The sequence below is a fragment of the Mytilus galloprovincialis genome, chromosome 1 (assembly GCF_965363235.1).
Source record: "Mytilus galloprovincialis chromosome 1, xbMytGall1.hap1.1, whole genome shotgun sequence".
NCBI classification, from domain to species: domain Eukaryota; kingdom Metazoa; phylum Mollusca; class Bivalvia; order Mytilida; family Mytilidae; genus Mytilus; species Mytilus galloprovincialis.
The window spans coordinates 30,956,453-30,971,421 of record NC_134838.1 but is presented as its reverse complement, the minus strand read 5'-3'; the positions used below and the strand labels follow the sequence as shown (position 1 = coordinate 30,971,421).

The window sequence follows — 14,969 nt, the reverse complement described above, 5'->3', positions numbered from 1 at the left end:
TATGAATATAGCGTCTTGATTTTTGTGTCTTTAGATTTCGTTCATAGATGGCGTTTTAAAATTTGGTAATGACCTTGACCACATGTTCCCGGAAAGTAAAAACTTCAGGAATTTTGACGATAACATGCGGCAGTGGTTGACCAGAGTTCTGAGTTTCAGTGTAAAATGAAACGTTTAAACAGCGTGGAAACTAGACAATTAACTTATCAAGGTTCATGTTTACGAATGTCTCTTTTAATAGGATAGGGAAAAGGTAGTTTTTTACACATAACTCAGAAAAGGGGGGTGGGGTGGGGGTTGTTGTTGCAAACTAATCATTGGTTGTTACAACCTACTGTTTTTGTACACCTTTATGTACAAAAACAGTAGGTTGAAACAACCAAGGATTAGTTTGCAAAATTGCAAAATCCTTGTAACAACTAGTAGTAGTATCATAAAATAAAATGTTTGACAGTTTGTATTAGGTACATGTACAATGTATGTAGTTAAGTTTTGAATATTTTACCTCATGCATCGATCACTGAAATCTTAGACTACTATAACACAGTAGTCTCAGCTGAAATCTTAATATAACTACCACACATTTGACTCTTGAGTCTTGAGGTATACTGCAAATCACAAGGATACTTAATAAAGGATATTTAATATGACTAATCTGCAGTAAGCACAAAGATCATCAATGCAAGGGACGGTGCAAGAGAATATGAAATTCTTCTTACAATAAGATAATTTATCCTCATGCTATATATATAGATTATGCCATTAAGAATGCACTTAATGAAACTAACAATTAAACAAATACAGGATTACTGTTGTAACAATTGTTGATTGCCATAAAAGGCTGATTAGTATTGAGAATGAAATAACAAATATGACCAACAGAATACAGTATATTATAACTATTTATAATCTATGTGCATTGTAATCTATGTATAAAGTATCTGCATTGAGTTGCATCTGATATAGTAAAATACTGACATTATATCTTTTCCAGGTCAATTATCTGTATTGAATGGCTGGAGAATACAAACCTAGTACAAATGTATATAGAGGAATGAAGAGGCCTCACATATAACTGACTGTCATTGGGTAATTTTATTATTAATAAAAAATTGAGAATGGAAATGGGGACTGTGTCAAAGAGACAACAACCTGACCAAAGAGCAGAAAACAGCCAAAGACCACCATTAGATCTACAACACACTGAGAAAATCATGCACACAGAGGCATGCTTCAGCTGCCACCTAAACAAAAATGTGTACTACTCCTGGTAACATGGGGTCAAGGTGATAATGAATGTTATACTATACTACGAAATATATAAATGAACTAAAATTAAAAATCATACAAGACTAACAAAGGCAAGAGGCTCCTGACTTGGGACATGCACAAAAATGCGTAGGGGTTGAACATGTTTTGCAAGATCTCAACCTATCCAGCTAGCCATTGTAGAAAAACAAAAACAATAGGCACAGTAAATCTCAGTTTAAAGAAGTCATATTTAGTCCTATGTCAGAATAGTAAACAAAACAAACTAAGCAAAATTACGATACATAAATTTACAAAGGACTTCTAGCAGTTACTGACATGTTCATCAGACATATAATGTGAACTTAACTAAATGTCATACACTATATATATGTTTTATCACTTTTTGACTTTTTTTTTTAGCATATGAAATATATCTTGAATATATTGTACCAAAGGTTTTTTTAAGAATATTTTTTTTTGTACCCTAATACCGGTAGGACATGAATTACCAATAAGAAAAATAATTGCTTTGGTTTTATTCCAATACAGATACATGAAGTCAGACTAAATGTTTTTAAACCTTGCATATCTACTTGAACTTGTTTCTTAGTTTTGCTAAATTACTTTTCATTTCTCTTTATTTAGTACAATTTCTAAACAAATGTATAATTGTAGACATTAGTCTCATACAAATTGCATTTTATTAATCTTGGCCAAATTATATTTCAGCAAAAGGCTTTGCCATCCAATACATGTATTTCATCTCGGAAGAAAAAGAACAACAGTCCTGATAATGGTGACAGGTCAAATTAATCTAACAGGTAACACATACATGACATATTGCTTTAAGGCTTTTCCATTTAAACATACATGCATGTATACAGGGAAGACACTTAGAGATCCAAAGTTACAATGTGGGGTGGGGTTAATTGCAATGAAAATGTTAGTGAAATTCTCAATTGGCTTCTATCAGTTGATTGGTGATTATTGATTGACTTTATTAACTTAATATTTCTGTAACAATTGTACATGTAATAACAATTAGCCACTTCATGATATCCATTACCAAAAATGTTGTGTAGTCTGATTATAACCACAGAATTTACTTTGTTTTTCAGAAACTAGTGAAGAAATCAAGAAACAAGAGTAGACACCATTTGACCAACTGTGCTTACAATACTTGTGCAATAGTTGTAATTGATGTCCATACTACATTGTAGTACATGTATCATATAATAATACATTACAGCATCCACAGAATTATCATCTTGGTCGTCAATGCCACTCATTTCTTAATAAATTGCATTTGTTATTTTGGTTGTATGATTTTCTAAAAAGACTATTTTGTTATAAATGGAGTAGAATGTTGAAAAAAACAAATGACAAAGATCATTGTTGAATGAAGTAGCAAGTACTTTTTTTAAAGTTTTAAATAGACAATTAGTATGGTGTTTGTGCGATTTAAAATAGATATTTCTAATTTGTTTCCAGTACATTAATAAGCACTTTATCACACAATCAGTGGCAGATTCAGAAATGTTCATAAGTTGGGCCCCACTGACTGCCTAAGAGGGGGTCTGGCCCACTCCAGTCATGCTTCAGTGATTCCCTATATAATCAACCAAATTTTTTTCCAGAAAAGGGGAGGCCTGGTCCTGGCCCCCCTCTAAATCTGCCTCTGACAATACCATGAAAATAAATTTGTTGTATCTATTTGATGTATTTCGTTTTCATTGTTTATTTCTGACATAAAAACCCCCTTAAAAAATACAATTTGAAACTAGAAACACTTATCCTAAAAATTGCATTTTAATATTAAAACCAAAGAGCATGAAGAAAGAGCACTATCAAGTGTACCTAATATGATTCTGCAAAATAATCACTACATTGAATGCTTATAATTATTGGAATAATGAGATATGGTTTGATTGCCACTGAGATTTATATCCACCAGAGTTCAAATATTGTGCATTCAATTTGTAGGTCACCTTTCAACCTTCAACAATGAGCAAAATCCATAGCCTATAGTAAGCTTTAAAAGTCTCTTAACATGGCAAAAAAACATTGTTTATCTAACTGATATTTCTAAATTTAGGGAATAGGTAACGAATAGGTAACGAAGAGGTAACGAATAGGGAATAGGGAATAGGTAACGAATAGGGAAAAGGGAATAGGTAACGAATAGGTAACGAATAGGGAATAGGGAATAGGTAACGAATAGGGAATAGGGAATAGGTAACGAATAGGGAATAGGGAATAGGTAACGAATAGGGAATAGGGAATAGGTAACGAATAGGGAATAGGGAATAGGTAACGAATAGGGAATAGGGAATAGGTAACGAATAGGGAATGGGGAATAGGTAACCAACTTGACGTCCATGGCTTATTAGACGTTGCACACTCGCCTGGAGAAAGGACTTTCTATATTCAGGAACTTATAATCTTAGATATACTGTTCCCAGCTATATTTAAAAAACGATCCGAGAAATCATTTGAAAAACATCATTTTGAAATGACAAAATATATAAAATTTCATAAAAACGATTTTTTGTTTTAACTTGAACATATAGTTATGAAGAACACTTTGTGAATGCAGAGATATGTTAATATATAAAGAACTTTTAGCGTTGAGGCAGCAAAGTTGTGGAACTCCCGAACTCCCTGCCTTACCATGCACGGAGCCTCTCAACTTTGGAACAGTTCAAACATTTTATTTCTAATGGTGTTCTTTAGAAAACTGCCTCTGTAGCTCATGTAGACATTAACTTTGCTGTTCTCAGAGCTGGAATCTTCTGGCCCTATGTTCTGTTTATTGTTTGCTTTTATTTCTATTTATTTGCTTAGCTTATGTCATTGTGCATATATATAAAACATCTTGGCCACAAGTTTATTGTTTTCTATTTAGTATCGAATTTATATTAAGATCCATTTTGTTTCATCTTGTGATCAATTTTATTTAGCAATCGCCAATGGCAGCCAGCAGGGTTAACGAATATTAGTTGTTCGATCTGTTAGTCAAATGGGTGTTGTTTAAATATACTTTTTCACTTTTTTGGTCTTTTGGAAAATGTTGTTTGTGCTGTATTTAGACCCTTCTACAATGCATCTACATCTCCATGCCTTATACGTCATGTACTGTAGTACGACGCTAGATTAAAACTGAAATGGAAAGGTAACACCCGGCCACCGAAAGCTTCATTTTTATGAAGCCCGGTCGGTCGTGTGGTCTAGCGGGACGGCTACAGTGCAGGCGATTCGGTGTCACGATATCTCAACAGCATGGGTTCGAATCCCGGAGAGGGAAGAACAACCATTTGCGAAAGCAAATTTACAGATCTAACATTGTAGGGTTGATGTTTAGACGAGTTGTATATACATTATGTACACAGCCATGTATCACCATCACTGCTCACTACACCGGATCCGGATTTCGACAATAAATGTCTCTTCATCGAAACGGTATTTGGAAAGCCATATACTAGTAATTTACCCTCAATTTGAGATAGACCCTTGAATTTTAAGAGTCAATATAGGATGAACGGATCATATAAACAGGAGGGAAAATATGATACAAGCCCAAACGAAAAAATATAAACAAGTCTAAATTGAAAACTACGTTCAAACCTATGATTGCGTTGGATAAAAACCGCAATTTTTATACGTGTGCATGTACAACAAATTTCGTTGTAGAAGGGTAATATGATCTTATGGACAAACCTCATTTGATATACAATGTTGATAAGAAGGGTGTAACCATCAACCACAACCCATCAAAGATAGTGTCAGGAGTAGAGACATCACCGCAGGAGGTTCATCTGGGAAGGGTGACACCGTGACTATCTTAGGGTTTGGAAAAACAATTGCCAATGCATTACCCCCTTATTTTGTCTCTTAGGACAGAGAATGAATGATCAGTTGCTGGAGAGGTCTACACCAGGAACAGGCACTGTCTCTAAGACGGGGTGGTCTAATTCGGAACTGTTTATGGATTTTCTCAGCAATCATTTCAAGAAATTTGATCCAGGTAATGGGCATGTGATGGTATTGTTAGATGGACATAAATCTCATGTTGCTGTAAGCACAATTGAATATGCAAGGCGTCATAACATTGTAATACAGTTACTTCCAGCACACACCAGTCATCTTTAGCAACCATTTGATGTAGGTTGTTATGGTCCTTTGCAACATATGTACAACAGCCTTTGTCATAGATCTATCAGAACAAAACAATATGCACTAACTCGTTATGATGTTTGCAGCATGGCATGCAAAGCTTACGGAAATGCCTTATCTGTCAGTAATATGCAGTCAGCTTTTAGAAAAACAGGCATTTATCCTTTCACAAAATACATTATTATGGAATTGCCACTGATAGTTTGTCAGAGAAAATGAGAATGTGAGTGAAAGAGAGGAAGTTGTGAGTGATGAGGATAATGTGGGTGTTGTGAGTGAAGGAGAGATTGGTTTGGAGGTAGGTAGGAGCGGTGTGAGTTATAGAGAGGAAGTTGAGAATGATTAGGAGAATGACAGTGTTGTGAGTGTGGTCGACAGAAGGATAGATGTAGCAGTGCAAGACAAAGGAAGTAAGAGTGATTTTTTTTGTACAGAAAGTAGTTCACATGAAAAGAGTGAAAGGTGAGAAAAAAAAGAGGAATGTGTTGAGTAGAATCATCAGTGGCAAGACTGTGACAGAGGATGATGTGTTAGAGAGGGTGAAAGAGCACGTGAGTAAGAATCATCGGAAGAATGCAAGTGAAAGTGTGAAACAAGTTGTGAGAAAGGCCAGAATGGATCTGTGGGAAGTAAGAGGAAGAGAGGGCAAGAGAAGAAACAAACGATAAAATGTTTAAAGAGTGATTCTCAGAAGCCAGGAACCAGTGGAGTGAGTAGATGTGTGAATGAGTGGGCAATTGGCAGTGAGAGTGAGAGTGAGTCTGAAATAAGAGAGGATGAAAAGTGCTGTATGTGTAAAGAGTTTGTACAGGAGGCAGAGTAGCAGCTTGATTTTTACAAAGTGGACACAGTGTGAGAAATGTGAGAGGTGGGTGCCTCTAATTTATTGTACAAAAGTGAGAGTGATTAGAAGGGGTGATAGTTTCATGTGTGTGTTTATGAGAAAGGTGTAGATTAATTGATAAATAAAAAATAAAAATCATATTCTGAAACATTGTACTCATTTAAAAAAGAAATTGCTTTTGAGTTTAATTCCAAAAAATCATCACTGGTGAACTCTTTGGAAATTTCCATCAGGCAGAAGCTAGCGAACAATAGCTAGCGAACAATAAGCCAGCGAACAATAAGGCGATATATCGAGAAACCAAAAAAATGAATAAGACAGCAACGGCCGTTAAATAAAAAAAATATTCAAATAGGCAGACAATCAGTCCAAATATTGCAATTGCAACTCAATCTTGAAATGGTTTTTTTATACCATTTATTGATTAAACAAGTCACATCTCTTCCGTAAGGCTAATATTCATGTACCACAGTAAATCTGCATCTTTCAACGGATTATATGTAGGTGTAGGGTCACCAATACACCCACTTCAATTTAGAACGTATGTAGAAGTAGTCCTACCATGTAAAATATCGCACCTGTGATGTCTTGTTTAATTAAACTAACATACACATTTGAAGAAAAGCGGGTAGCCCTATTCCAGGGCTCCTAGAGAAAAAAAATGAGGGGTGTCACAGGGTATGACTATATAGGTCTTGTAGAAGAAAAACAGGCGCCTCTGTTGCACAAGGTATCAAAGGGTGCTATGTTAAAAAATCTGGAACTAGAGCTCAAAATTTGAAAAAAGGTAAAAAACAAGGGGGGTCGGCCTATTCCAGGGCTTCTAGAGAAAAATAATGAGGAGTTTCACGGGGTATGACTATATAGGTCTTGTAGAAGAGAAACAGGCGCTTCTGTTGCGCAAGGTATCAAAGGGCGCTATGTTCAAAAATCTGAAACTAGAGCTCAAAATTTGAAAAAAATGTAAAAAAATAGGGGGGTCGGCCTATTCCAGGGCTCTTAGAGAAAAATAATTTGAGTGTCACGGGGTATGACTATATAGGTCTTGTAGAGAAGAAGCAGGCGCCTTTGTTGCGCAAGGTATCAAAGGGCGCTATGTTCAAAAATCTGAAACTAGAGCTCAAAATTTGAAAAAAATGGTAAAAAACAGTGGGGTCGGCCTATTCCAGGGCTGCTAGAGAAAAGTAATGAGGGGTGTCACGGGGTATGACTATATAGGTCTTGTAGAGGAGAAACAGACGCTTTTTTGCGCAAGGTATCAAAGGGCGTTATGTTAAAAAATCTGAAACTAGAGCTCGAAATTTGAAAAAAATGGTAAAAAACAGGGGGGTCGTCTATTTCGGGGTTTCTAGAGAAAAATAATGAGGGGTGTCACGGGGTATGACTATATAGGTCTTGCAGGGGAGAAACAGGCGCTTCTTTTGCGCAAGGTATCAAAGGGTGCTATGTTCAAAAATCTGAAACTAGAGCCCAAAATTTGAAAAAAATGGTAAAAAAATAGGGGGGTCGGCCTATTCCAGGGCTCCTAGAGAAAAATAATGAGTGATGTCACGGAGTATGACTATATAGGTCTTGTAGAGGAGAAACAGGCGCTTCTGTTGCACAAGGTATCAAAGGGCGCTATGTTCAAAAATCTGAAACTAGAGCCCAAAATTTGAAAAAAAAGGTAAAAAACAGGGGGGTCGGCCTATTCCAGGGCTGCTAGAGAAAAGTAATGAGGGGTGTCACGGGGTATGACTATATAGGTCTTGTAGAGGAGAAACAGGCGCTTCTGTTGCGCAAGGTATCAAAGGGCGCTATGTTGAAAAATCTGAAACTAGAGCTCAAAATTCTAAAAAAAAAGGTAAAAAAAAGGGGGGTCGGCCTATACCAGGGCTTCTAGAGAAAAATACTGAGGAGTGTCACGGGGTATGACTATATAGGTCTTGTAGAGGAGCAACAGGCGCTTCTTTTGCGTAAGGTATCAACGGGCGCTATGTTCAAAAATCTGAAACTAGAGATTATATATATGATGGCTCTTCCATGTGTTCTGATCTGTTTTCAATGAAAGTTGACGCTATGTTTTTCTCTGATTGTGCAATATGGATACTAAATTAATTCAGAGTTTCTAAACACAAGTCATGAATATGAAAAACCGTGATAGCCACATACAAAAATCTACATACCATAAATACACGTGATAAACGGAAAGTTTCTCTTCAACCTCGTCCTTTGTTATTCGTTTTGAAATATAGGAAAGGTGCGAGTTTAAATAATACGCATGGGCAATCCAACTTCCTGTTTAAATCCCGCGAAAATATAGGTGTCTTCACCAATAGAACAGTTCGTATAATATTTCAGGTGGGCGAGGAAGAGTGGTGTGTACTTTTATTTCAGTGTTGATTATCGACAGTGTTCCTCTATACTGTCTTGTTTAAGGTGTAGTGACCCCATCATTATCATACATGCAAAGAGCTTTTGTTCTTGTCAAGAATGTATTCATCTCAATTAATAGCTTATATAAAAGCAAAAACATAAGTTAAAAAAAGTAAAATGCTGGCATTTTGATCCCCATATGTCATTTATACATATTTGAAAGACTTTATCTTATCAGTCAAACTCATTCAATTATTTAGAAAATGAGATGAACTTTTTCCACAAAAAACTTACATATAAGGTTGCCAACGTTGTGACATAACGTATCTATACATTTCAGTAATTGTCATATTTGCCGAAAACAACTGTTAGAAATTGTAAATTGTAAACATTGAACTGGTTTCGTGGCTTATCTAATAAGAAGCATATTGAATTTCATGTTTAAGATTTGCGGAAGCATGAATATTTGTTAAATGGTATTTGGTTCATGAAAGTCTTTAAATAAGGGTTTGGTTCGATATTCCGAGAGATGATCAAAGATTTATGGAGATTGAATAGAACATGAAATGCTATCAAATAGCTTAAGGTAAAAAAGATTTGTATCAAAATCACCGTGTATCATCGTACAGCGGATATAGGTACTAACCAAGCGGGCATGATCGATTTTGAACTGACACGGTAACGAAAATCTTTGTTTTGTTTTATCAACATTCAGTGTACATTTCTCAATATCTGAAATTCGTGCTCCAAAATAATTTTCGCATCAATTTTTTCCTACTTATAAGACAATTTTTATATTCTAATAAGAACAATTAACTTGTAAATGCGCAAATAGTTGTGAATGTCAACATCAACTTTCAATTTCGATACAACTGTCGAGACATTTACATGTTTTACCTGACAGAAATCTATTACAGGGAAAAGTAATAGTTACCAATCATAAACCTATCTTGATTGCTCATTCCTTGAAACTTTTTGGGTAATAAACGAGTATGATTTTTTTTTGTGTACGGTGTACATCAACTTAACTATGCACCATACAGAAAGATTTATGTGGTCAGCTAAACACCGTACACAACGCTTCTTTTCGGAATAGAATATCGAAAAAAACCACATGCATGAAAGATTTCAATGCCAATAATTGATACAACTATACTTATTACACACAAAGAGTGGCCTTCTATCAGAAAAAGAGTTGCAATGAATATATAATGATATCGGATGAGACGAGTGCCAACTTCTTTGACAAGTATTTGCACATGTTTTTAGTAATCGTTCTTGTTTTGGGAAAATAATGAGACATCTATTATCATCAACCTACGACCAAATCATTTCTTAAAACAACAATTATGTTTAGATTGAGGTACACATTGATATTATGTGAACAAAACAAAGATTTTCGTTACCGTGTGAGGTCAAAATCGATCAGTTAGTACCTATATCCGCTGTACTGATGATACACGGTGAAAATGCATCCCGTACCTATTTAGATTTGTTGACAGGAAAGTTTAATTTGTTTATTTATTTTGACGTCCTGCCAAGCTTGACAAAAAGGAGCGATATGCCAAGATGCTCGTGCAACGCTGTATTATACTTGATGATGAGATGAGAAACTCTAACTGACGGCACACAATACCGATATAAATCCATAAAACTGCGAAAGTTTGCACTTATTTCCAAATAACAAGTGACACTTTGAATATAATCATTGAAATTCAATACTCGTAGCCTAATCACCCACGACGTCATTGAAGACAGTAAAAAAGTTCCTTAAAGACGCTTAAAAATTGTTATTATTGTATCTTTATCATATTACATGTATTCAGAACCCTTAACGAAGGAAGGCCAGCAAGTGACATGATCATTCTTCAGCAATATGTCATGTAATATTTTAACCTAATAAAGAAAGTACTGTTTCACGAAAGCAACCATTCCCCGGAATGTCGACTTCTTGTAAATAAACAAGTAATATCTATGATTAGATTTGAAAGGTTATCGACTTCTACGATTTGTCAAATAACGTTAAAAATGAAGGAATAATACAGCCAACATGATGTTTTATAAACTCCTTAACATTGAAATTGACCAGTTAAAATGGTGATCGAAATGACAGTTGAACTTTAACACTTGTAAAACCTTGACAATTGGATAGATATTTTGTTATGAGTCATTCTAATTGCTTTAAACGGCACGAGTTATGAACATATTCAAAATGATACCCATATTGAATTCGCCAAAGCTATTTTAAAAGTGTATAAAAATCAACAAAGACTGTAATTGTTGTTTGTATAAAGTTTTACAGATATTAATCCCAATAAAATTTGAAATATTAAATGTTTTTTTTTTTTTTTTTTTTTTTTTTTTTTTATCATAACTGACATTACTCATCCATAAAAATATCTACATATATTAAATATTTGTTCATGGTTTAGTCATACTTTATTTGAATTGCAAGGCATCTCCCAAATACGTTTCAACATACTGACTGACACTTGATGAATAGTAACTAACTTATCGTTATTTTCACAATTTCTAAAATCATAAGCTAGCATAAAACCGCTTATAGGATGTAATCTTAATCCATTTTTTTTTATACACAAAGCAACATACACATCTTCCAGATGAAAAAACGGAACTGTTTTTGATATTTCAACTATTTTTGTGATAACGTTTAAACTGGTGACGTATCCAGTACCAGAACAATAACCCGGATATGTTTTGTCTGGATAGCTTTCAAATGAAGCATACCACTTGGATCTTTTATCTCGTATAGGACTTGCAATACGTTGACAACGTCCTCCAACGGCGTTCTGTAACGCATTGGCGTTCTCGTTTATGACTCTTTTAAGTCCAGGAATATGCACGTATACATCATCATCCGTTTTCATAACGAACTGTGCATTTCTGCAGTGTTTTGTTGCCCATTGAAAACTCATCATTGTTTTATAAGTTAGATTATTGTATGTGTCCTTAAAGCTTCCCAAAATAATATCCATTGTTTGAAAGTTTTCTTCCTCTAATTCTTTAGTCATTTGCGATTCTCCAAGTAGAAATACGTATCTGATATTTCCTTTGTTCATTTTTGTATGCTTCAACCAAGTATCTCTAATAGCGTCTCGACTCAACTTATTTTGCGGAGAAGACATTATCATAATTAATACATCGATAGACTCGTTACTAGGTTTACAAATTTCTTCATTATTGATAATTAAATCAATGCTTTCTGAGAAGCACCCAGTACATTTATGTTGCCTGACAATTTGGTTTTGTTTATTAGATGGTTTAGTTCTAGTATGCATAGTTTGATTTAATTTCACAATTGTCTGAGTGTGTGATTTTTGAAGAGTTGTGAAAGTTTTGATCGTTTGCACAACTTTTGTGCCACCTGTAGCATCATATTCCAAGAATGGTTTTACATACAACGTTAATGATCTGACGTTGGTGTAAAGGTAACAGAACATTGGAAATGCAATTCCGAGTGATATAATACATGGAAGCAGACGTACAACTGTCGTCTGGAAATTTCTCCGCTTCATGTGCACAATTTTAAGCATGTTTTCTGCTTTTCCTTTGAGAAGGTTCTACGTACATCTGAAAAAACAAGACAGTTTGGCTACATGAACGATTTTTCAAATCATACATACAATTTCTTTTTTCATAAACCAACAATTATAAAAAAAGAAGATGAGGTTTGTTTGTCAATGAGACAACACTCCACAACACCAAAATAGCACAGAAATTAACAACTATAGGTCACCATACGGCCTTCAACAATGAGCAAAGCACATACCACACAATCAGCTATAAAAGGCCCTGAAATGACAATTTAAAACAATTCAAACGAGAAAACTAACGGCCTAATTTATGTATAAAAATTGAAAGAAAAACAAATGTGTAACACATATTCAAACGACAACCACTGAATTACAGGCTCCTGATTGGGACAGGCACATACATACATAATGTGGCGGGGTTAAACATGCTAGCGGGATCCCAACCCCCTAACATGGGACAGTGGTATAAGAGTACAAAATAAGAACGAACTATAAAAATCAGTTGAAAAAGTCTTAATTCATCAGAGGAACAAAAATACAAGTGAACGTGGACTTTGCCTATTTAATAGAAAAATGTTATTATAAAACGGAAAACAATTACATTGACATGATTGAGAGCCAGAGAAGTTTACACACCTATGCTGCTGGGTCTGTGGTTAAGTGTTCAGATTGCCATCTGAACTCCGAATTCCAACTACTTATACATTGTTGGAATGTTGCATACAAACTGTGCTCTTACAAAGGTTTTTGGATGTTTTTTCACACCCATTTTCTTTCATAGTGATGAGGTCAGTACATCATATTGCACAGCAAACCTTAATGTACTATCATATTGAACACCTCACTTATTTTTTTAGCTCACTTCAGCAGTACTTTTAACCTGCCGCTGTGCTATTTGAGCAAATAAATTGCATTGACTGTTTATTACTCTGTGCTATGAATACACAATTGAAACCTTGGAATTTCACTAGTGAGGTTTGAAGCTGTGGTGTTTTGCTACACAAGTTTTGTTGAGGGATAAATCAAAAGCTGTTGATATGTTTTTCAAGCAACAAAAATGTGTATTCAATCTATAGAATTGGCAGTTACCTATTTCAATTCTTACATTCTTTAACTTTAAATGCTTGACGAAAATTCAATGTTAAACATGAGAATTGGAGAAAAACAGATAGTCATGGTGAATTTTTCATACACAGGATTTTGATCCATAGTTACAAACATTACTTTATTGTTTTGATGGTGGTACAGTTATAATAGATGGTCTGTCGTGCACATTTTAAATGATTTATAAGTTTGAAAAAGGAGATACCTTTAAGTTTAAATCAATTACAAGTGATACACTGAAAAAAACAACTTCTCGGGAGGGTTGGGATCCCGCTAACATGTTTAACCCCGCCACATTATTTATGTATGTGCCTGTCCCAAGTCAGGAGCCTGTATATTCAGTGGTTGTCGTTTGTTTATGTGTTACATATTTGTTTTTCGTTCATTTTTTATACTTAAATAAGGCCGTTAGTTTTCTCGTTTGAATTGTTTTACATTGTCTTATCGGGGCCTTTTATAGCTGACTATGCGGTATGGGTTTTGTTCATTGTTGAAGGCCGTATGGTGACCTATAGTTGTTAATGTCTGTGTCATCTTGGTCTTTTGTGGATAGTTGTCTCATTGGCAATCATACCACATCTTCTTTTTTATATTCTGTTCCAGACTGTCCAAACTGTGTAAAAATAAATCCTAGAACTAGTGAATCATATTATTAGTACGGCGGCTTTGTGAAAAATTGTGCACATCCTGCTACAAGCATGAAATTTGGCATAGACATTCCTCAACTATTACTCTTTTATTTCAGATAGGGAGGCATTTGAAAAAAAAAATGTCTCACTTCTGGTAAAATCTAAAATGGCGGACGTAATACTTAAATCAGTCCAATATCAAAGGCTAGTGTGTAAAAATGTGTTATTATCATGCTACTATCATAATATTTGGAACAAACCTTTGTTTCTTACTACTTTTAAATAAATTAAATAGATGAGATGTCTTGAGAAACCCTACTTCAGGTTAAAATCCAACATGGCGAACATTGTACTTAAAAAAGCTTATTTTTTAGGGAGGGTAATTGAAATGTGTTTTAACGTATTGCTACTATCATTACATTGTACAGGAACCTTTCTGTGGTGCTTCTGATGGATACAATATATAAGACATATGTCTTAAAAAACCTTACTTCCGGTAATATCAAAGATTGCGGACATAGAAATATCATTTTATTATTCAAATTTTTAACTTATTTTAAAATGTAAAGAAAATGATTTTTTTTGTGCTGGTCATTAAAACTTTTGGCTTTAAGTTATCCCCAAAACCACGTATTCTATCATGTCGTAAATGTTTAAATATAAAGTTGACACTTCCGGTAAAAATATGACGACAATTTCAAAGATGACTCCTCAATCCATATCTTCGATGTAGAGTTTTGGATAGATTGATTATAACAAAATAAAATCACTAAATAAAAGTACTAAACATACTTAAAATTACTACTATTTGGCCAAGAATACATGTTTATTCACAGTCACCACCACATGCACACATGGCAGTGCACAGGAGACCCGATTTTCGACATTAAAAATGACCCGCGGCATCCTTTCGTACATCCACAATGTACAAGGTTCTGAAAAAATGATGAGGCCTCAGAAAGAGTTTTTTTAAAAGGGACCCTCTTTGTCCCTTTTGCAATCCATTAGTGCCTGGACTAGGTAGCATAAGAGCCAAGCCCAAGCGTTTTACATGCTTGA

At 34.8% G+C, this 14,969-nt stretch overlaps 1 protein-coding gene and 1 long non-coding RNA gene across 6 annotated transcripts in view; one reads left to right on the top strand and one right to left on the bottom strand.

The window, feature by feature from the left end:
• Positions 1-94: 94 nt before the first annotated feature.
• LOC143074568 (uncharacterized) lies at positions 95-2,973 on the top strand. The gene is made up of 4 exons (XR_012977962.1): positions 95-253; positions 995-1,089; positions 1,981-2,072; positions 2,370-2,973. It is a non-coding gene; the product is annotated as an uncharacterized LOC143074568 (long non-coding RNA).
• Positions 2,974-10,392: 7,419 nt separating this feature from the next.
• The window catches only part of LOC143071229 (beta-1,3-galactosyltransferase 1-like), a 42,646-nt gene continuing 38,069 nt past the window's right edge, over positions 10,393-14,969 (bottom strand). For all 5 annotated transcript variants that reach the window (XM_076245445.1, XM_076245422.1, XM_076245414.1 and 2 more), the window contains one exon: positions 10,393-12,214. In XM_076245445.1, the coding sequence (XP_076101560.1) occupies positions 11,056-12,177 (1,122 nt within the window). In that variant the 5' untranslated portion in view covers positions 12,178-12,214 and the 3' untranslated portion in view covers positions 10,393-11,055. The remainder of the gene's footprint in view (positions 12,215-14,969) is intronic.